Source organism: Tenrec ecaudatus, chromosome 12, assembly GCF_050624435.1.
Source record: "Tenrec ecaudatus isolate mTenEca1 chromosome 12, mTenEca1.hap1, whole genome shotgun sequence".
Classification (NCBI taxonomy): domain Eukaryota; kingdom Metazoa; phylum Chordata; class Mammalia; order Afrosoricida; family Tenrecidae; genus Tenrec; species Tenrec ecaudatus.
Genome location: NC_134541.1, coordinates 36,274,135 through 36,296,305, shown reverse-complemented (window position 1 = coordinate 36,296,305; position 22,171 = coordinate 36,274,135). Strand labels below are relative to the sequence as shown.

Sequence of the window (22,171 nt, the reverse complement as noted above, 5' to 3'; positions counted from 1 at the left end):
GGTCCCCCGGGGTACACGCGTGTGTTTGAACCCCAGACTCAAGGTGAGCAGCGCCACAAGGAGGACGAAGGAGCAGACTCAGCCCGTCATTTACGGTGGCAGCTACCCAGCATCTTGGAGGAGCATTGGTCCCTGTGTTCTCGTTGTGATTACCGGCCCCTGTGGTGGGTTCTCAGGACTCACCGGAGCCCACGTGTGCAGAGTTGAGCTGCTCTGTCGGGTGTTCAAGCCTGTGGCCTGAGTGAGTGAGTTGGAACCACCGACCTTCTGGCTGGCACCACCTAGAGCCATCTGGGCCTTGCCACGGACTGTTAAGGAGCCTCGTTTCTATTCTGCTCTTTCTGTGTCTTGCTTTGTGTTCCACACGGCACCAGATAGTGTCAGCCTTGCAGGAGAAGGGGCCCCCCAAGCTGCCTGCCTCCTCTTTTCCGGACAGCCCACCATTAACCGGTACATCCCATGCTGGGCGACAGTGTGATTCCCTAAGCAACTGTTCCGACAGCTGTTAGTTGTCCGAGGGCAGCACAAGTGCGTGAGACCAGAGGACTGTGGTATTGGCCATCTTACAGGGCAGGATGCAGTTGTCCCTGTGGGTTTCCAGTGCTGTGACCTGGAGGTTAGCGCTCTGTGTAGCCCATGACACCACCAGGGCTCTTTAACTGGACGGACATTTTCTAGGTTGTTACAAAGCCTCAGCGAGAGCCCTGGAGACATGACTCAAAACACTGCCTTCGAGTGGATCCTGACTCCTGATGACCCTATAGGACAGAGTCAAACTGCCCCTGTGCGTTTCTGAAACTAAATCTTTACTGGAATCAAAAACCGTGTTCTCCCGAGGAGCGGGGCTGGTGGTTTTGAACTACTGACCTTGCGGTTAGCAGCCTGGCTCCCCATCCCACCACGTCACCTGGACTGCTGCATTCCTAGAGTTATTGGGGCTTATTAAGAGCTCAAGGTCTGAGGTGAGGTCTGGGTGCAGTGTGGTTCAGCGTTACATAAAGTTCCCTGGGCATCATCAGTGCCCTGAAGTGTGAAAATGAAGGTAAAAACAGCACCTGCTTTATCGCAAGGATTATGTGTGCCATGTAATTAACACAGAGCCTGATGTAGGGGAGAGATGTGCCACATACGTGTGAACAAGAAGCTAGTCACTGCAGATAGGAGGCGAAAGGCTTGCATAAAGCTCTGACCGACGCATTGGAAGTCACAGGGGGTTGGGGGAGTTCCTCCTTTAGGATGGTCCTTGTAGCCGAATCCGAAGAGGTCAGGAAGGATGACTCCAAAGGTGTCCAGTTGGAGGGGTCACCCTCCCTCCAACTCCATCTCCCCCAAGGAGGGGGCTGCCGCCATTGTGCTGAAGGCAGAGATGAAGAGGTCTTTCGCCTCCGTGAAACAATAGTTCTCCCAGGCATGTGTGTGTGTGTGTGTGTGTGTGTGTGTGCGCGCGCGCGCGCGCGCTTCCTGTGCTCAAGGGCAGGCATGTAATCAGTTCTATGGAATGGACCTGCCTCTTCCTTTTTAACACTGTCCTGCTATTTTAACTTGGTGGATGACCCATAATGTAATTAACTGAAGGGGCATTCTGTCCTGCAATCTCTGATGGCAGTGAGTTTTGTGGGTTTCCCCTGCACCAGGAGCCCTGGTGGGCGTCATGTAGTGGGCGTCATGTAGTGGGCGTCATGTAGTGGGCGTCATGTAGTGGGCGTCATGTAGTGGGCGTCATGTAGTGGGCGTCATGTAGTGGGCGTCATGTAGTGGGCGTCATGTAGTGGGCGTCATGTAGTGGACTGCTAACGCCAAGCTGAACAGTTTGAACCAGCAGCTCTAGCGGAGGAAGAGGAGGTTTTCCACTTCTGTAAAGGGCTGCGGCCTCGGAAAGCCACAGGGGCAGTTTGACTCTATCCTGCAGGGTCGCTGCGAATCGAGTTGGTGGCAGTGAGTTTGGAGTTTTGTGCTTGGTTTGATTCCTTCTTTGCGCCCACTCAGTGCTCCTCCGTGTGCACGCCCCACCAAGAGACGAAAAGGCCCTCTGGGGATCGTTTGTAAAAATGCAAGGAAATCCACTACCCCCTTGTAGAAGAGAGGGAATGAGAATGTAGCTCTATTCTTGCTTTGTATTATTATTTAATAACTGGGAGTTAATACATTGATCAGTCCATCGTTCAGATACATCAAGCAGAATTGTAACATTGCTACATTCTTTTTCTTCCTGGATTCCTTGACATGGTCTCCCTTTTATACCCTCTACCCTGCCCCCCCCATACACACACAGTATCCCCCGCCTTCTGAAACCCCTGTTCCACTTGCTGTACCTATAAATTCTTGCATTTTTTTCAGGTTACTAATCTATCTTGGATGCTGTTTGCTACGTACTTTCTGTCAGTAAACAAAGAACTCTCTTAATCTTTTGATACACACGCACACCCATCGGAGGCATGGGTGTGTGCCATTTGTTATTTCCTCTCGACAGAGGGTTAGGTTATTAATACTTTGTTACCACAAATAGAGCTGCCATGCACAGAGGCCATTTCACTGGGGGTGAAGCCAGTTACAGGGGCAGCTCCTGGCTGGCATGGCGGGGCCTGCCCGTGCCTCGAAGAGTGGAGGCACCGCCACGGTACCTCTGGTGGCCATTTCATTCCCACAGCAGGACCTGCCTGCCGTGCCGCCCTCATGCTTTTCAGTGGACGGTGTGGTCAGAGTAGACTCTTGGCCAGTCTAAGCCAGTGGCCATCGGGTTGACCCCGACTCTTCGGAAGTAGATTGCCAGGCCCTTCTTTCAAGGTGCATCTGGGTGGCCTTGACCCTCCAGCCTTAGCAGCTGAGTGCTGTAACCATCGACAGCGCCCAGGCCACGGCCATGGTTGTGGTGGGGCGGGGAGAAAGGGTTACCTTTTTATTGAACGCCTAGAACGCAGAAGGCAATTTGGGGACCTTCAAGCGCAGTGTTAGTTGTGCTACCCCAAACCAAATCCTCTGCTATCCAGCCAATTCCCACTCACCTCCACCCCGTAGGAAAGGGTAGACCTGCTCCCCGCTACGTCAGCTGCAAGTCTCTACAGGAGGAGCAGCTGGTGGGTCTGACACAGTTCACCTCGCATTTAGCAGCTCAACGCCAAATGCACGACAACCCCAGAGCGCCTAGGTGGGCTATGTTAGATAACTAGGTTCCCAAGCTTGGATGATCAGAGGCATCACCTTTGATTCTAGGGAAATCACGGATCCCTGGGCTCCTCCCCCGAGGCATCCTGATTCATTAGGTTCCAAGTGGACCCCAGAGATCTGTAGTTTCGCCAGATCCCCAGGTGGTTTGGGTGATCCAGCAAGTTCTGGAACCTGGACACTAGGTTCTAATGAGGTGAGCTGTTGAGTTTCACAGGCACCTGTCATCCCCACCCGTCAGCAAGCAGGTGGTCTGTCCTCTGTAACGTCTGTGGAGTCATGCGTAATGGAGCTGTCAAAGGAAGCCCTGGTGGTGCCTGGGTCAGAGTGCGCTGTTGCTAGCCCAAAGTGGTGGTTGGAGCTCAGCAGCTGCTCCAGAGAGAAAGAAGCGACGATGTGTCTCCGCAGAGATGCACAGTCTCAAACCCGCCAAAGCAGCTGCGCTCTGCCCCTTAGGGTCACTAGGAGCCCCGCTCTGCACCTTAGGGTCACTAGGAGTCCCGCTCGCTGGTCCCGCTCGGCGTTTGGTCTGAGTGCAGCTGTCAGCTTACAGCTGTGGCCTTGACATTCCCTAGGTCGCTGGTAGGCTTGCACCCACGTCGTTCCTGCTGCTTACACATCTGAGGATCTCGGGGCTTGGCTTCAGAATCAAGTCCTGAAGCATCTTTGTCTTAGCTTAGAAACAGTACAAGAAAAATGTCATGCTTACTGAGCGGAAGCCACTCTTCACCCCCGCGGACCCTCCCAGGGTCTTCAAAGAAGCACCGGGCACGTGCAGGTAGAGTGAACCGAACCCGCTGTGGAAGTTGATGGAGTGATTACACAGTACTAGCTTAGGAGGGAAAAAACCTACTGCTAGCCGCAGATTTGGTTTGAGGTTGCCTTGGAGGGGAGCAAAGGACATCTTGTTCCTGAAGTGTTTTTAAATTCTCCTGTTTTTATACAAACTTGATCAATTTCCTGAGCGAATGAGGCCAAGATTCCCCTCTGTTATCTGTGATACTATTAATAGCCCCAAAGAAACCAATTTTTCTTAAGTCTGGAAAGCATTCCAAGGCATGTTGCATTTCCCAGCCAGGACTAATACTTGAAAGCTTCAAAAAGGTGGCCGTTGATGCTATCAACTGGGATGTTTTGCATCCTTTTCCCTTCAAAACAAGACAGAAACGCCAGGCCTTTCCTGAAGGACCATTTGACCTTTGAAGTGACATGCCATGGTGTTGTAAGAGACCACGCAGGCGACTAACTTAAATCCACCAAAGGAAAGTCCACTAGTGAGGTAGCTAGTAGACTAGTATTTTGATAGTCAGCCCCATAGATGGAGATGGAGTACATGAGCAGGTCCCTGCATGTCTCTCATTAGCAATGTGCACAGGACTCCCACCCCCCCCCCACACACACAGTCCACAGGTGTCATGAAGTGCACGTTCTGGCTGGTTCTTTTGAACCAGAGCAGGGTTCCTGCCACTACCCCGGTTCCCTGGTAGCAGCCTCCTCTCTCAAAGGCTCTTCCTGCCTCTCCTTGGGGTCCCTTTCCTCCACTACTGTCAGGTCTGTTTTACCCACTGCAGTCAGAGTGATTGACCCAGCCCCCCACTCCCGCCCTGGCTGGTGGAGATCCTCCTGTGCTTGGAAAGCCCTTCCTGACTCCCCAACATACCCCGGGGTAAGCACGATAAGCCTGTTCTCCTCTTGGCTCCCTGGAAGGCAGCCAGCCTCCCTTCCCTCTCTGCCTGGGGCCCAGCGGGTGCCCGGCCAGGGCGTGTGGGGTGAACTTGCGAGGTTTCTCTCAGGTTGGGCGGTGTCCGGGTTTACAGGCAGTTCTTGAATCGTGCGTGCTGTGTCTGGAGGAGGGGGTGCCCGGTGACGGAGAAGGCACCGGTGGCCCAGGCAGCAGGGGAAGTCTGCCCTGCGCGGGGCAGTGCGCGAGCCGGGCTTCTCCGAGCACTGGCCCGAGGGAGCTCACCTCTGCGCTCCAAACAAGTGTGCGTTGAACGCGCTTCCACAAGGTGGCTGATGAGTTAGGCTTGAAGCACGAGAAAAAGCCCGTGTGGGGACGAGGATTCTCCGCCCGGCACGGTGTGCACCAAGACAGACTCTGAATGCCCTGTCTTTTCAGGTGGTCATCAACGGAGGTGCCACGTCCAGCGGTGAGCAGGACAATGAGGACACGGAGCTCATGGCAATCTACACCACAGAAAACGGCATTGCGGAAAAGGTACCCTCCCGACGGGGCCTCGGAGCCCGTGCGGGGCACAGGCGGCTTCCCTGGGGATTTGTCTGGAGCTGGGGTGGGGGTGGGGAGGCGTGGGCACTCTGTAACGGAAATGGGAGGGATGGCTAAAAGTGACTAGTTTTCCATTGCCTCAGTTACGGTGACAACCATAGATGGTAGAATTATGTAGATAGTTTTTAAAAAAAAAAGATTTTCAGCCATGGTCCCAGAGGGAAAGTAGTTAAGAGTGTGGGGTCTATTTTCCCAAAAGCCAGATGATGAGATGGGAAGGCTGGGGAGCGAGATCAAGAGCAACAGAACAAACAGAATGGAAATGACAATGAAACTTGTCACGAGTGCCCCATTCAACAAACCAGTCTAAAAATGGTTGGCTGGGAACCTAACTCACTGCATGCACACACTTTCAGCTGAAAGGCAGTAACTGATTGAAAATAAAGCAAAGCTTGAGGTCTGACGTGAGGTAGGTCTGGGTGCAGATATCATTCAGCTCAGAGGGGGAGTTACTCGGAGGACATGCCGCAGGGTAGTTGTGAGGATTAAATAAAACAAAGTGACGTTAGCAGCTCTGGCGGATCCACATCGATGCGTAGATACGATATGGGGTAGGTGCTGCGGGAGGAACAACCCATCTGGTTTATCTGCCTGTGAAAATGCTCTGGGAGGCGGAGGCTCTTTGACCCAGGCAATGGAAATCTCTCCCTGAGGCGAGGAAGAACCTTTTGTGGCTCTGCCCCATCTCCTGAAGGGCCCGTCTGTGTGGCCAGAGAGACCCGCTCTCACGGACCCTGCGCTCAGAACACTGCTAAGTAGACAGATAACAGGAATAGCACCCAGCTTGAATGGCATGATAGAGAGCAGAGAGATGACACGATACTGACGTCCCTGCGTGTGTTTGCCCAAACTGCCTTTCCAGTCTGGGAGGTGGACGTTTTCTGGGGTTTTTCCCCTGCCGCTGCCTGACACTGTTAAAAACTTGGGGAAGGCTAATGAAAGGAGACTTTTACCAAGATTTTCCCCCTTAAGCGTGCAAGCTTTGATGCAGACGTTGGAGCCCAGAGTGGCCCTGGGCCGGTGCGTGGACTGGTGAGGATCACTGCCTGGCCGCGCGTAGCCTGATGAAGTCGCAGCACCAGCCTGGCACATTTTCTAGCCAACTCTTCCCCACAGACTTGCTGGCACCAAACCCAATCCTCAGGCGCTGGGTCCTTAGTCACAGGGTGACCAGAATGTCCAGGATACTGCTCCTGGTCAGGCACCCAGGAAGGAAGCTGGCTGTCTTTTGAATTGGTAGTTAGGAACATTGACATTTATGGGCTTTTGAGCAGCTGATGCGTTTTAAATTGGGTGAAGGTTTACAGAGCCGATTGATTTCCTCTGGACAGTTGTAACATGTTCTGTTTCACCTCGATTTCACTCCTTACCAGGTACTTTAGGGACCTCTCTGTTTCCCCTCTGAAGTCTTTGATTATGATGGGTGTGGTGGTGGTGGTGGGGATCTCTAGTACATTTTAACTAGGGCTTCCCTGTTTAGGTGAAACATTGTGTCATTATCTGTATCAGTAGCTCCTGTGTATTTCTTCCACTACTGAGGGAAATAAAGATCACCATGAGTTCCTGGCCGCCTTTCTGGCTGCGTGAAATGCTCATCAGGAAGAGAAGAGTTGCCAAGTGCGGGCTGGTGCTCACAGACCACGCACTGCCTCTCGCACTTGATCCTCACCAGGACCCGGCTTGAAATTGCTCTCATGACTCCTGTTTTTAAGGAGCTCTAATGGCCGAGTGGTTGGTTATGCATTGTCGGGCTGTGATCTGCAAGTTCCGAAGTTCGAAACCACGAAGCCGATCCTCTGTCTTAAACATGAGAGAGGGTTTTTTTTTAAGGGGTTGGCCTACCATCTTAAAAGGAGCCCTAATAGTGCAGTGGGTTAAGCACTAAGCTGTTAACTAGAAATTCAGGAGTTCAGATCCACCAGCCGCTCGATAGCACAAAGATGAGGCTGTGTGCTCCCATGAAGAAGAGTTGAAGGTGCTGCCCTGCCCTGCCAGGTCACAATGAGCCAAAACAACCAGCTTGGAGGCAGTGGGTTGGGTTTACTTTGGCCTCGTCTTGAATTTGTGCAAACAAAGTATCACTTCAGAGGGTGCGATCCCTCCCAGGGGGATCTTCCTTTCCAGGTGGCTTGGGAACACCCTTCCCCTCAGCACCTGACACGTGAAATAGGGAAGGGATTTCCAGGAAAGATGAGGCAGGGAAGGGAAACCACCGCCCCGTTAATGTTCTCCTTACTCGTGCTTGTTCTCCCAGGCCGTTAAGCAGTTCGTGGTTTTGCACGTGTATTTATATTATTTTTTAAATTGCATTTTTCTGGGGTCTGTCAGTGCTCTGGGGCACCCCTCTGGGTCAGGGCTACTTAGTGTGACAGCACCCGTTTCTTGGTGGCCGTCGGAGGGAGTCAAGTTACCGCGAGCCGCACGGGGTCGGTCTGCTGTGTGTAGGTCCTGGACAGGTTGCTCAACCTCCCCAGTCTCAGCTTCTCCTCCGTCAAATGGGGGCCTAGCAGTGGATCCCAGGAGCAAATAGCATGATGCGGGGATTCCAAACGTGGACATTCTTTTATTGGGGAATGCTCTGTGTGTTTTCACATACAGGGGGTATGGGGGTGGGTGGTGGCAGCTATTAGGAATCAGAGATGGCGCTATCGTGCCATCATGTGGAGATTATAGAGTCCCCACCACAGTAGCCCAGGCTGTTCTCCGCGCTCTGCCACGGAGTCGATTGGACGCGTGGAGACTTTGAGCAGGGTCTCCGAGGCTGTAAATCTTCCCTGGAGCAGACAGCTTCCTCTTCCTCCTTGTGCCAGCAGTCCAACACCACCAGGTTCTTCACGCTTCAGAAATTGGAGCCCTGTGTTTTAAGTGACAGATCTTATTCCCCGCCCCACCTCGGCCTCATTTTTAAGTGGCTCCCTGTTGGGTATACTATTCTTGAAAAATCAAGTTCTTTGGAGCATATCACCACGAAAGTAAACAGTCTAAAAAAAATAACAGTCACCATTGGTGGCTGGCAATCTGGTACCGCCCTTCCTGCATCTTCCATGTACCGTGTGCACATGCACATACATACGCATATCCACTCGTCCGTTGTCCTGTAAAGTGCCGTGTCCCCAGTGTAGGGCACCCTGGCCCCTGGGGTAGGCATGGGCCTCCACCCCACGGGCAGTAGTGCACACGCACAGCATGTTCTGGCGGGTGTGGGGCGGACAAGGATGACGCTGCCTGTGCCCTTGAAGGTTTAGTTTCAGGAACGCTGTGTAGGGTCCCTACGAGTTGAACTGCCTCGATGGCAATGGGTTTGGCTTTTCCAGAATATGAGGGACCCTGGGGGGACAGGGGGATCCGCGTTCAGCTGCTAACTCAACGCTTGGCTTAGGACAACTCGCAATTCCGGGGGCGGGGGTGGTGGTGGAGATGAGGTGGTCTACTTCCATAAAGATTCACAGCCTCGGGACTTTATGGGCAGTTCTACTGTGTTCTTAACAGGTCACTCTGAGTTGGAATTGACTTGATGGCAGTGAGGTTGGGTTTCTTGGTTTTATACAAAGTACTGTATATATTTGGTTATAAGCCGAGTTTTTCAGCACATTTTTTTTCCAGCACATTTTTAATGCCATTTTGTGGTAGAATTAGGTGCCTCGGCTGATATATGGGTCGGCTTATACGCGAGAATATACGGTATTCATGTTACCAAATAAAACATTCTGAGGGATTCTTTTAATTTAAAAAAATTGAATGAATAGTCCTGTGGTTAAAAAAAAAACCAGACTTATGAAATGATACATAGTTAAGTCTCTCTTCCACCTTGTATCCTACCTCCTCTGTCCAACTCCCTGAAAAAGTAATCACTGTTACTAGTGTCAAGCACCGGACTGCTGACTACAAGGTTGGCAGTTCAAACTCAACTGCTGCTCCCTGGGAGAAATATGAGGCTGCCTGCTTCCATAAAGGTTTATCACCTCTGAAACCCTCTATATGGTTGAAATGAGTCAGAGTTGACTCCGTGTCAGTGGGTTGGGTTTTATATGGTCTGGATGAGTCCGCGGTTAACAAGTTGTGCGGCTGATTACAAGGTCAGCGGTTTGACTCCACGGAGAATGTCGAGGCTTTCTGCTCCCATAATCATGCACGGTCTTGACCACCCAGGGGTGCAGTTCTACTTTTTCTTATTGAGTTGGATCCAATTGGTGACTTGGGTTCTATGTCTGTATGTCCTGGATTGGCAAAGTTCAACCTCCAAACCAAACCTGGCCCACTGTATGTTTTTGTAGATAAAATGTTACTGGAACACCTCCATGTTGCTTGTTGACACAGTCTGTGGCTGCTTTCATACCATGAAGACAGAGGAGTTGAGTAGCCATGGCAGAATTCTTGTGTGGCTTTAAAACAGTTAACTATAAAAACCAAACTCAGGGCCATCAAGTGAATTCTGACACACAGCAACACTGTAAGACAGCTGAAAGAACTGCCCCCATGGGTGTCCCCCATGGGTGTACACTGATGGGAGCAGAAAGCTTCATCTTCCCCCAAGGGGTGTCTAACGTTTACAAACAGCTGACTTTGCAGTTAGCAGCCAGACTGGTAATAGTGATGCCACAGGGACCCTTAATATTTACTATTTGGCTCTTAAACTTTTTTCTAAAGAGTTAATGAATTCCTATTCTAGATGCAATACTTTTGTAGAGGGTTAAAAATAAAAACAACTAAGAAAAGGTCCCCAGCAATGTTTGACTAAATAACCCTAGAGCTGGCTAATAGCCAGGATAGGTTATTAAAGATTGTAAGAAAGTCTCCGAGCAGAGAGCCAAGCTCTCTGAGTTCCCTTTGACCTCTGAAGGGCAGGCAATTGGTTTGTTTTTTTAGATTATGTCAGGCCATCACATCAGATGGAGAATTCTTTTTCAAGTGACATTATTAAAGGATCTCTTGAAAGAGACTTGCTGTTAGGTTTTTGCCTTTGATGTGTTGTTTGTTTGGTTGGTTGGTTCTTACGTTAGAAAGTGACTCGAGTGGTCCGCCCAATGGTAGGAGGATGTGGTGCCCACCACAGTGTAGTGACCAGACCTGCTCCTTCCCACCTCACAGACAGGCAGTGTGGTGTTTGCCCAGCTGGTTTGATTGTTCACCCTGACCTGCCAAATGGCTCACTACTCTGTAACTGAAATACTACTGTGGGCAAGTTCTTTATGCATACTCATGTGCTGTGCACGTGTGTGTACGTGCGCATGCCTTTATCTCGGCCCATTTTAGCTGACGAATGACAGGTGCCAAGTCTTATCACCTCTGTCCATCTGTTTGAGAGCTCAAACTGGTTAGGATACCATATGTCTTACGCTGGGTTTGTAGAGAAGCAGAACTAGTGAAGCTTATATATGTGTGTATTTATAAAGAGAGACATTTATATCAAGAAAAGTAGGCACGTCCAAGTCTGGGCAAGTTCCAAGTCTGTGGGTCAGGTGTTCAGCTGGAGGCTTCTCCTGACTCATAGCTGCAGAGGCAAAGGGGTTCAGATAACAGACTGGCAACAACTCCCGGATCAGCAGCCTCCATGGCAGACCTCGGGCTCACGTCCAAAGAACTGTGATCAATGACCCAGATGCAGGATCTAGACCCAGCCCCCCAGTCCCTCCCCCCCCCCAAAAAGGGGCAAACAGGCTTTCCCACAGTGTCCATTTATTTTGGAAGCAGTCCACACCCCCAGTGAAGTTTCCTTTCAGCTGATTGCATCAGGGCTGTGATCTGAGTAAGGATGTTGCACCTCCTTCACCCTCAATCTTGTTACAACCGATGGAGTCCTCATAGCAGACCCCATTGTGGAAGCGATCACATTGTGTGAGGCTATATCGTGGGGCATTACTAGGTCTTAGCTGCCAAATCCTTAGGATCCTGGCCCGGCTATGTTGACAGAGAACCCAGCCGTCACACCTGATACTGCTGTACACTAACTGAGCTTGTATCGCTACTGCTGTGCTGTCTTCAGCTCGATCTGAACAGAAACATCCCCGGCCTGTGGGATAATGGAGGGGTGCGAACTCATCCTTTGTACAACGAACCTAATGTCCATAGCTGCCTGTCCACCAAACGGACGCCACGTGTCAGATTCCTTATTCACAGACATGCTTTCTCCACTCTCTTTCTGCCAGCACGTTTTAAAAAGACACTTAAATCCTTCATAATGCATTCAACAGTGCAAATCTGTGAATATCCATGGTTGGAATTAATGGAAGTCAAGTCCTCTCTGAAAGGTCATATTGAGTCCACATTTGGATTATATCAAATGTCAGCTTACATTAGACATTGACTTTTAGACTTGAAGGTGAGGCTAAGCTGCATCCCCTCTCTGTTTAAAGGCCCCAGACTCCAATTCTCTGTACATTGAAAACAAGCATGGAGTTAGCATCTTGGAAAAGACCAAGTCCATTAGATGAGAAGGAACGGGTTGGACTAGCTACGGTGAATTTCCTTCCGGATGTCGTCAGTCATTATCATTTTTGCGGAACATCTTTTCATTTTGCTTCCTGTCGACCTTTTTTAAAAATATTTTTTGGCTAGCTCCTAAGCTATTTTAAAATGGTGCATGGCACGGATTGTGAAGAATGTGAGAACTTGTTTGTAGGGTGTTCAAAGCCGAGTGGTCTGAGGCGAAAATTAGTGTGATGCTGAGTTTTTTCTGTTTGGCTCAGATGCCACACGAGCTCCCAGGTCCTGCCGGAAAGGTCTCTGGATGGCACAGAAGGTTCGTACTCATCCGGTAGCCAAAAGGGTGGTGGAATCCACCCAGCAGCACCACTGAAGAAACAGGCCCAGTGATCTGCTGCTGTTGCACTGCGGCCAGTTCAAAAGCCTGGCCCTCTGCACACCCAACACCCCAGCAGCAGAACGCAGACGCAGGCCAGAAATGCCGAAACTCAAACCTAACAGGTTCCGGTCTTTCTGATGATTTTTGGCACGTGGTGAACCATAGATAGGCACTTACCTAGTGGTAAGGCACAAGGAGACCTGGCGATGTAGTGGTTATGCATTCAACTGCAATCCACAAGAGTTGATACCATGGGAAGAAGGTGAGGCTTTCTACTCCCATGAAACGTTTCAGTCTGGGAAACTCAAAGGGACAGTTCTACCCTGTCCTGTAGGGTCCCTGTGAGTCGGCATCACTTGGATGGCAGTGAGTGAGTGAGCGAGCGAGCGAGCGAGCGAGCCAGGCAAGGGGCAAAGGGGGACTCAGGAGTAGTCATGTCGACTCTTGGTGCATTGCTGGGCCCCGTTCTTAGAGCAGGGGTGGTGTGTGAGGAGGATGTGGGACTTCCTCTTCCAGTAGAAAGATCCTTTCTCCTTGCAGGTGGGGAGACCAGTCTCTCCTGTGTGGAAAACACTCATACTGTATAGCATCTCTTCAGCCAGGACCTATGGGCTGCTCGTGTCCATCTCTCATGCGGCCTTGCCTGGGAGCATCTCGCCAGCACACCTGTCCCCAGCTCTGAGCCACTAGGGCGCTCCGAGAGAGAGGAGTTGATGCCGGCGCTGCTGCGCAGGGTTCTTGGGCCCTGTCTCAGGTGGTGTTGAGTGGGCTCTTGATTTACGGCCCCATGTGTCAGAGTAGGACTGTGCTGCCTTGACTGGTCTGCTGCGCCTTTGATTGATTTTTTTGCTTTTTATTGTGAATTGGATCTGAAGGCTTGCCGAACATGAATCACTTCAAAGACATCCTGTTCCAGCTCCTTCATAGGGTTTTTAATGGCTGATTTTTTTTCTTTTTTCAGATTCACCAGACCTTTTTTTCAAAGGTGGCTCCGGGTGGACTCAAACCCCCAGCCCTCAGGTTAGCAGCTGAGCACATTTAACCGTTTGCACCACCCAGGGACTCCAGAGAGAGATTCAAGGCTTCATTTCACAGGCGAGGGCAGGCCAGCTGTCCTGTATGGAGCTGCGTGGTGTGGGCCCTTGCGTTTGCTAAGTCCCTCTTTTTCCCCTGCTCACCCACAGAGCTCTCTCGCAGAGACCCTGGACAGCACTGGCAGCTTGGATGCCCAGAGATCGGACATGATCTACACCATCGAAGACGTTCCCCCCTGGTACTTGTGCATCTTCCTGGGCTTACAGGTGAGGCGCGCAGGCAGTGGGAGGAGGGTAAAGCATGAGCATGTGTGGGTAAAGCATGTTGGGTAAAGCATGAGCGTGTGTGGATCGGGTACTGCCTTGTGCCGGCCCTATTCCGCCCGTGCGCATGTGTACACATCACAATTGATTTAAACATCCGCACGTGGAATCGGGTGAGCTCTTAATTCTTATCCCCGTACAGTGAAGGAGACTGGCACAGAGGGAAGAGGAAGCTTGAGTGTCTTCCCCAAGGTCCCATCACCATTCAGATTTGGGCATGGGCAGTCTTAACTTCAGAACTCACAGTTTTAAAAAGTAGGACATGATCTCGCCCTCCTGGAGGGAGAAAGACTTGACTTTCCACTCCCGTGACCAGTGACAGTCTCGGACACGCCCCAGGGCTCGCTGTGTGTCAGCATTGGCTGGTGGCAGCGAGCGGGTGAGTTCTGCTAGAGGTGGACAGTGCGGATGGACTGAATCTGACTCATGGTGGCTCTGCGTGCATCGGCAGCAGCACTGCGCCCCGTAGTGTTTTCATTGGCCGAACTGTCGATAGCAGGTCGCCAGGCCTTGCTTCTGAGGTTCCTCTGAGCAGACTGAAGCCTCCGGCTTTTTGGCCGGTAGCAAGCCCGCTCCCGGCACACCCCTGCATTAGCCATCGCCAAGCACTAGCTGCTGAGGTGGTGGCTTCCTCCAGCCTTTTCCACCAGCACGGAGCACGGTCCCAGAGGGACTGCTGCTTGTGCCTGTGCTGCCCAGTGAGCACCGTGTGAGAAGCTTCCTTCGCAATAAGGCAAGCGGATGTAACGAAGAGGAGAGATGCAGAGTGGGAAGGAAGAAGGCAGGCCTGATACAGCACATGACCCTGAGAGAGAGTGTGTGTGTGAGAGAGAGAGAGAGAGAGAGAGAGAGAGAGAGAGAGAGAGAGAGAGAGAGAGAGAGAGAGTGTGTGTGTGTGTGTGATGACCTGAGATTCCTCGGGGAGGGAGGGCGGGAGGGGGTGTTCACTGTCCCCGTCTCTCCCCTGTCCGCAGCACTACCTGACCTGCTTCAGCGGCACCATTGCGGTGCCTTTCCTGCTGGCCGATGCCATGTGTGTGGGCTATGACCAGTGGGCCACCAGCCAGCTCATTGGGACCATCTTCTTCTGCGTGGGAATCACAACCCTGTTACAGACGACGTTTGGATGCAGGTGAGAGCGGGGTACTCAGTTGGGGTGCTAGGCCACCCCGGGGTGTGAAGGGTGGCTCACTCAGCAGGACTGGCCAGGGAAGGGAAGTGCATAGGGAGGCCCCAGGTGCCGCTGGCCTCCCGTCTGCTGATCTTCGACAGGCTGGTTCTCTCTTCAGTCCAGACCTGGGCTAGGGCACCAGGGTGCCAGCTAGCTTGACCTTCTGGCCACTCCGCACTCCCCAGCCCCACTCTCAGGGCCTTCTTGTTAGTATCCACAGCTTCCCTGCCGGCCTGGCTGGGCTTCAGTCCTTTGTTTCAAAACCAGTGTCCAGTGGGGTGTCCCCTTGATCTCTGCCCTGCCAACCTTCCACTGTGCCTTTGAGCCTGCTCCCCCACTCCCCCCCCCCACCTAAGTGGGACCTCCAGCATGCCTTGCTGCTCTGCTTTGTGCTGCTGTTTCCCATCCATCCTCAAACAGCTGTTGGTCCTTCCCTCCTGAACTTCCTGTCCTCACCCGAAGCCTTCCCTGAGTTTTCCCGTGTCCCCACACCTGCACCTGGGTCTTGGGTGGCTTCTGGCCCCATTTGTTAGTTTCCTTTTGCATCTTGTCGTCCCCCACCCCCACCCTGATCCCCTTAATTTTGACTTGTTCCCTCTGCAACTTGACCTCTAGCTTAACCAGGCATGTGGCACAGAGGTCAGGGTTCACGCCTTCCCAGGCCACCTCTCCTCCTCTTCGAGGTTGGGACCACTGTCCTCAGCTTGAGAGTCCAGTCCCTCCCCACAGGGAGACAGTCTGAGGTGGGGATCCTCCTCACTGGGCAGAGAGAGGGAGACCATGCACTGCGCCAGACAGCCTGTGAATCGTGGGCTGGATTTCCACGTGTCAGAATCCTCAGGCACCTCACAGAAGGGTTTATCCTTGGGGTGGGGATGAGGGTGCACTGAGATCTGTGAAGACAATGGCATGGGATTGGCGGTCCCTTGTAGACCTGTTGTGGAGCAATGAAAGTCCCCATCTCTGGGCCCCAACCAGACTGCTGCACCCCTGCCCCAAGCAGACCCCCGGCTTCCAGAGGGGGGCGCATCCCTTGTCTGGAGGTTGGGAGGTGGCGGTGATTGGCACTGACCCTCAGGGGTAGGAGCTGTGTTCCCTGGGCAGCCTCACCTCAGCTGACTCCTGAGCCAGGTGAGCCAGCAGCCGGCACCGCTCACACCTTTGACGTGATGTCCGCGTCATCCTCTCTGGCCAGTGCCAGATGGATTTGAAGCATGGCCTGGGCGCCTCCGGGGCCTCCCCTTCTGGAAGACGCGGTCCATTTGTGAACCTGAGCATTGCCAGGTGCCTGTAGCTGTGAAGAGGGCGTGGCCTGAGGAGGGGATAAAAGGCGCCTCTATGGCTGCACAGTGCGCGTTATATGCTGCCCGGTCCTGGTCTTAGGCTACAGCCAAGCCCTGGCGGTGGTGGTTCATTTCAAGGGTGACACGGCAGGGAGCACTTGGGGGTTTGGGGTCATTGCTTTAGGTCACAGGAGGGGGCTCATCCAGGGCCCTCTTGCCCATTGTTGAAGCCCCCAAGACCTGTAGGACCACCCAAGGCCAGCCTGGGCATCCCTCCTGCCGCGTTGAGAGGGAAGCAGAGAGGGATTTGCCTTGCATTGCATGTCTGTACACTGTGGCCTGGAAGCAGGACAGAAGCAGCTTGTCTTGCTCTGGTTTGTGGGAGGATGGTGTTTGGGAAGCCCACCCATCACCTTTTGGCGCATGGTGTGAGGAGCCATGGATGCCATGCCACCTTCAGACCGCACCATGTTGAGGCCATTGGCCTGGTCCTAAGTCAGGAAGTAGGAGCTGTGTAATGACCATGTGCCTGTGTGCTGCCTGGGGTGGTGCTCGGGGGCAGATGAGGTCGAGGTAGTAGGGCTTGGGTGTGTGGTTTATCTCGGGCAGGGCAGGGCAGGGCAGGTGGTGCCCATAGGAAGAGGAGGAGGCAGGCACACTGGCACAGCCCTCCCTCCCCCGCGCATACATGGAGACGCCCAGTGAGGCAGGCCTGGCATGGGCATGGCGAACAGGGTGGTGGTGAATCAAGTCCATGCTGTGCCGTGCTCTGGGCAGAGCTATCCAGATGCCACGAGGCGTCCTACCGGGCACTTGCCTGGAGGTCACGGAGGCTGTCCTCCTCATTCCAGAAGATTTGAGATGTTAAAGCTGCCTCTCCAGCCTGCCCTGGGATTGGTGCCAAGCCTGCATAATCCCGTAAGGCCAGAGCAGGTGATTACCGAGGCCACTGACCCTGGTGCTGGGCCAGCCAGCTGCCATCCTGCCCAGGCTGCATGGACAGTGTCCCATCTAAGGCGACCCTGTGGCTGCTGGTGGGCTTTGCCCTAATACCTAGTTTTCCTGGCACCTCCATGCTTCCTGAGTCCGCGCACTCAGCCACATGACCCCAGGTCTCGTCCAGAGCTGGCAGGGATGAGGGCCCTCGGGGACCCTGCGGCCGACCTTCCCAGGAAGGAAGGCCCCCTGTCCTGGGGGAGCATCTCCGGCCACTCAGACACCTGCTGTGGGCGCTCAGGACCTTATAGTTGTACTAAGAAAAGAGAGGCCTCCCCTGCCCCACCCCGGTCCATGCCCCAGCCTTGGACCAGATGGTCTGCTCCCGAGCACAAGAGAGCGCCGCTGTCTTCTGCCTCTGAGGCGCTGGAGAGAGCTGGAGAGGGCTGCTCAGGGCCGTCAGGGGACCCTGAACATGCAGGGGATAGGCCAAGTGTACGCCAGCCGCAAGCCCGAGACTTGGAGTCCACGATGGCTGGTGAAGAGGAAATGAACAGAGAGACGCAGGGATTAGGTTTTGAGGGAGGGATCGGGTGGGATTTTCCCTCCGACTCTATACTCTGTGTGTGAGGTGTATGCACTGCTTTGGAGTTACCTTGAACCACTTCAAAGTAAAAGTCACAGACATAAGGATTCAGCTGTGCTTTCCTAGCAACAAAGACCGTCTCCTGGTCAACCCCAACGCCACTGATCACCCCTCCCTGCCAAAAAAGCCTCCCTGCCATCCAGTGGGTTCCTGCGCACAGTGGCCCCCCAGTGGAACAGAGTAGAACTCCTCCTGTGGGTTCCCACGGCTGTCACTCTTCACGGAAGTGCACAGCCTCCTTTCTCCATTGGAGCCACTGCCGGGTTCAAACTGCTGGAGGTTAGCTGCCCAGTGCCTAACCCACTGTGCCACCAGGGCCCCTCACCAAACGAATAGTCATGTGTGCTAGCCATCTGATGTGCAGCCCGGACTCAGCGTGTGCCCAATTGTCCCCAGATGTCTTCTGTGACCACCTGCCACCTCCCCCCCCACACACATACCTGCCTAAACCGGGGTCCAGTCAGGTTCAGCTCTCAGTCACAAACAGGACCCCACCTTTTCTCTTTCCGTAGTGCTGCCTTTTGAGGCGTGCAGCGCAGATGAGTCTGGCCGTGTCCTCGTGGTGCTGTTGAATCAGCTCCATAATCCCGTTTGCCTGCTGGAAGCTGGCAGCCAAGACCGGGCATGCATGAGGCCGGCCCAACAGTTTTGCCAGAATTGCTATGTAGTGGTGTTGAGCCACGGACACCCTGTCCTGTCCAGCCAGCTCTGTGCGGCAGCTTGTCGGGGTCCCCGCCCGCCCAAACAGGATTACAGCCCACTTAACTGAAAAAGAACGTCAGGTAGTATCAACATGCTAGGCCCGGGAGACCTAAGAGGCCCTGGGCTTGGAAGAGGACACTTCTGCCAGCCACAGGTCGGCCCCTGCTCTGCACGCACACTGTGTGGGTCCTGGGCCACCCCTCCCCCAATCTGTGAAATACGCCATCGTCACGTTGTCAGTGGGCATCGATGAGCAGTGTCTGGTCCTGCCCTCATTCACGTGTTGGCGTCCTTACCGAACCTGGGAGGGAGGAAGAGAAGGAGGCGCAAAGGTGCTGGCATGACAGAGGCGGGTATCATGGCCCAGGGGCTTCTATGCTCCCCTTGAATTGGTCACAGAGTTGGCCAGAAATGGTAAAGACGCCCGTCCAGCACCTGCCAGTTGACTGAAAGTGTTCTCCTGACCTGGGGCTGCCCCAATCGCTCCTTCGGCACCAGCTATCCGGGGTAATCTCTCTCTTCTGTTAATCTAAGAGACTTCAAAACGTTGGTGGGAAAATGGCATTGCCTTTCCATTCTTTTCCCTCCACCAACTTTCTGAAGGCCCCACAGATTTCCAGAGTGTCAGTGGTCCCAAAGATGGCCTGCGTCTTCCTGTTAGACTGGGTTTGATGGACTTAGCCCCATTCCTTTTCCCTCTGAAGCTCAGACAGAGCCTGCCTTCGTCCGGCTCCTCACAGGCTCCTGTTGGCAAGCTCGCCCTCATCCCCCAGTTCAACCGCTTCTCTACTTACAGTGGAGCGGCACTGAATGGATGCTTTTTGAGTTGTTTTGATACTGTCTTTTGTCTTTCGAGGCACCGAGTACACACGTTCCTCGCGACATACTCAATCGCGACACTGTGACTGTTGGTGCTGTCAGGTCACTTTCAACTCAGTGACGTGTCCCAAGTACAGCAGAAGGAAACTGTCTGGTCCCGCGACGTGCTCACCGTTGCTGCCCCGCGCGGCCCCATTGCTGCAGCCACTGGGCCAGTCCGTCTCCTCTTTGGCTGGCCCTCGGCATTCGCAGTCAGGGTGCCCTCCAGGGACTGGTCTCTCCTGGTAACATGTCCAAAGTACGTGAGGCGAGGTCTCCCCATTTTCCCTTGCAAGGAGCGTTCTAGCTTTATTGCTTCATGACACCAGAGCTCCTCAAAGAACGCTGCTTGCGGTTTCTTGGAGCTTGGTGTTGCTCTGGCTGTGAAGGGTTTGGGGCTCACTTTGATGGCTACCTTGGGCAAGCCGGGGAGAGTGCACTGCGGTGCCGGGATGTGCAGGCTGTGGCTGATTCGTTTTGATGAGAAGATGCAGTTCCGTGCAGCTTTCCCGCGGACCTTCGATGGGACCACTCGGAGGGCCCTGTACCTTTTAAATTTGCTCAGTCCTTTTCCCTGATGACCCCAGAGGAGGTCTTGGGGACCTTGGCAGGATCTCTGGTTCTGTCTTAAGTCCATGCCCGTTTTAGTCTTTGTGTGGGTGCTTTTTGACTTAAAACAGGTTCTCTTCCCAAACGTGTGTTTAAAGCCGTCTTGCCAGAAAGACAGCTCCTCGTTCCTAAAGTTCACCTTGCTCCAAAAGCAATACATGTCACAGGAAGATGGGGGTCCTCCAAGTGTGGCCTGCCAGCTATATTTAACGTCTATGTGACCCAGAAAGCTTACATTTTGAGGTGAAATCACAGCCAAAACGGGGACGGGGAAGCTCCAGGAATGACAACAACCAAAGGGGAGAAGACATGGACTTAGTTCATTGTGCATCAAGCCCGTCCAAAGACATGGCTGGTGCTGGGGACCCAGTGTCTGCTGGGACTACCTGCCTCCCAGGCAGGATGTGCTGCGGTCGCTGGTTCTGTGGAGGAAGTGCACACAGGCTGGTGCTCGCAGAACCTGACCGGTTCCTTCAAGGCTGGATGGTAGCTTTGGAGTCACTCTGTCCTCTTCCAGTGCCCCCAGAGGACCCTTTCCAAAGCAAGGGACTTGGGAGTGGTCCTCTTGCCACAGGAAGAGGGCAGGGCATTTGGCCCCTGGTCTTCCCTCCCCTCCACACAGTTTATCCCGGGGCAGCACTTCTCTCCCTGCAAGACCAGCGTCAGTGACGGCTTTCACAGAGGCCCAGGGTCGGAGCTCTGTCCATGGTCAGGGTCTCCCCCACAGACCAGCAACCCCTCCTCGGTGCACGGCTGTTTGTTGTTTTTTCCCATCTGTGTCTCTAGCTGCGTATAGTTGTGGCTGTACCAGGTAGCCCCCCAAGAAATGTACAGTGAGTGCTCAAAACGATAACTTTCTTCAGCTAGTTCAAGGCCATATGAACATAAGTGTGCCATGATCCAATCCAACTTTATTCACAAACGCAAGCATGCCAGATTTTGCCCTGGGCAAGTTTGCCAATCCCTGGTGTAAAGGAAGACACATAGCTTGAATGAGCTTCCTTTTCAGGCAAGCCATGCCAAACCAAACCAAACCAAACCAAATCAAACCAAACCAAGCTCATTGCTATTGAGTCCATGCCGACTCCCAGCTTACCCTGCCGGGCAGAGTACAATTGCCTCTGTGGGTTTCTGAGACTAACTGTTAACAGGATTAGAAAGCCCTGCCTTTCTCCCAAGGAGTGGCTGGTAGTTCAAACTTATGACCTTGTGGATTACGGCCCAGTGTGCAATCTTTCCAGGCACTGCATATATAAATCAATCAATCCATCAATGAAGGCATAGATGGTTTTGTCTGCTCTGGGAGACCCCTGTACCTGGCATTAAGATGACCCCACTTAATAAGCCAGTGTAAACACACACAAACACACACACACACACACACACACACACACACACACACAGACCCACCCCACTCCCCGTAAACTCATTGCCATTGAGTTTGCGAGACTGAAACTGTGGGAGTAGAAAGCCCAGTCTTTCTCCCTCGGAGTTGTTGGTGGTTTCAGACTGTTGGCCACGCAGACTGCGGCCCCGAGTGTAACCATTACACCACCAGGCTCCTGGAGGCGCAGGAAGCACAGAAGAGAGCGCTGTGCTGGTGGAGCAGAGGTAAGAGCCACAGGGCTGGTGGCTTCATCAGGGCAAAGTCTGGAAGAGGCACGTTCTCACGTGCTGTGTCCCCTCCCTTGCTTTCCCTGGGAGGTCCCCACTTAACAGTGGTCGCACACACTTATCCCACCTCTCCTTGAGAATGTTTCCATCATGCCCCATGGGCGGGGAGACCTCAGGAGGGGCTGGGGAATTTCAGGGTGTGGCAGATGTCTGTGCAAGGCTGAATGCAAACGGATCCACATCAGCAGGGGCCCCTCTCCCAGATCCCCGTGGGGGGCCTGATGGGGACAGGATGGGAAAGAGCCCAGGGCTTCGGGTCCTTGGAAGTGAGCGGGTTTCTTGCTAGTAGGTTCATGCCTGGCCCATAAGCGAGCTGACCAACACACTAAAACTCACCTCTGGAAGTAACGGGGGCCAAGGTCAGTGTCGAATTCAGGCCTAGATCAGGGAGGCAGGGAACCCAGAGCAGGCTTTCACTTTTCTCCACATCCGCTGAGTCATGGCACCTAAGGAAGAGATCTCCATATACAAACAGGATTGTCCTACACGGTCTCAGGAAATCCCCAAACTAATAACCCGGAAGCCATGTGGACCACTGAGCTGGCTTCCATGCCTGGGCATTAGACTGACTGCCCATGGCCCTCCCGGCACCTTCTTGAACAAAGTGTTGTCCATCAGTGGTTCCCTTGACTGTCCATGCCGCCTCAGGTCACCTGCCCATTTGCTTACCATTGCACCATCCC

The 22,171-nt window shown here is 53.3% G+C and overlaps 1 protein-coding gene across 3 annotated transcripts in view; it reads left to right on the top strand.

The window, feature by feature from the left end:
* The window catches only part of SLC23A2 (solute carrier family 23 member 2), a 128,028-nt gene that overhangs the window by 79,884 nt on the left and 25,973 nt on the right, over nucleotides 1-22,171 (top strand). For all 3 annotated transcript variants that reach the window (XM_075563968.1, XM_075563965.1, XM_075563967.1), the window contains 3 exons: nucleotides 5,282-5,380; nucleotides 13,436-13,552; nucleotides 14,584-14,741. In XM_075563968.1, coding sequence (XP_075420083.1) covers nucleotides 5,282-5,380; nucleotides 13,436-13,552; nucleotides 14,584-14,741 — 374 coding nt within the window. The remainder of the gene's footprint in view (nucleotides 1-5,281; nucleotides 5,381-13,435; nucleotides 13,553-14,583; nucleotides 14,742-22,171) is intronic.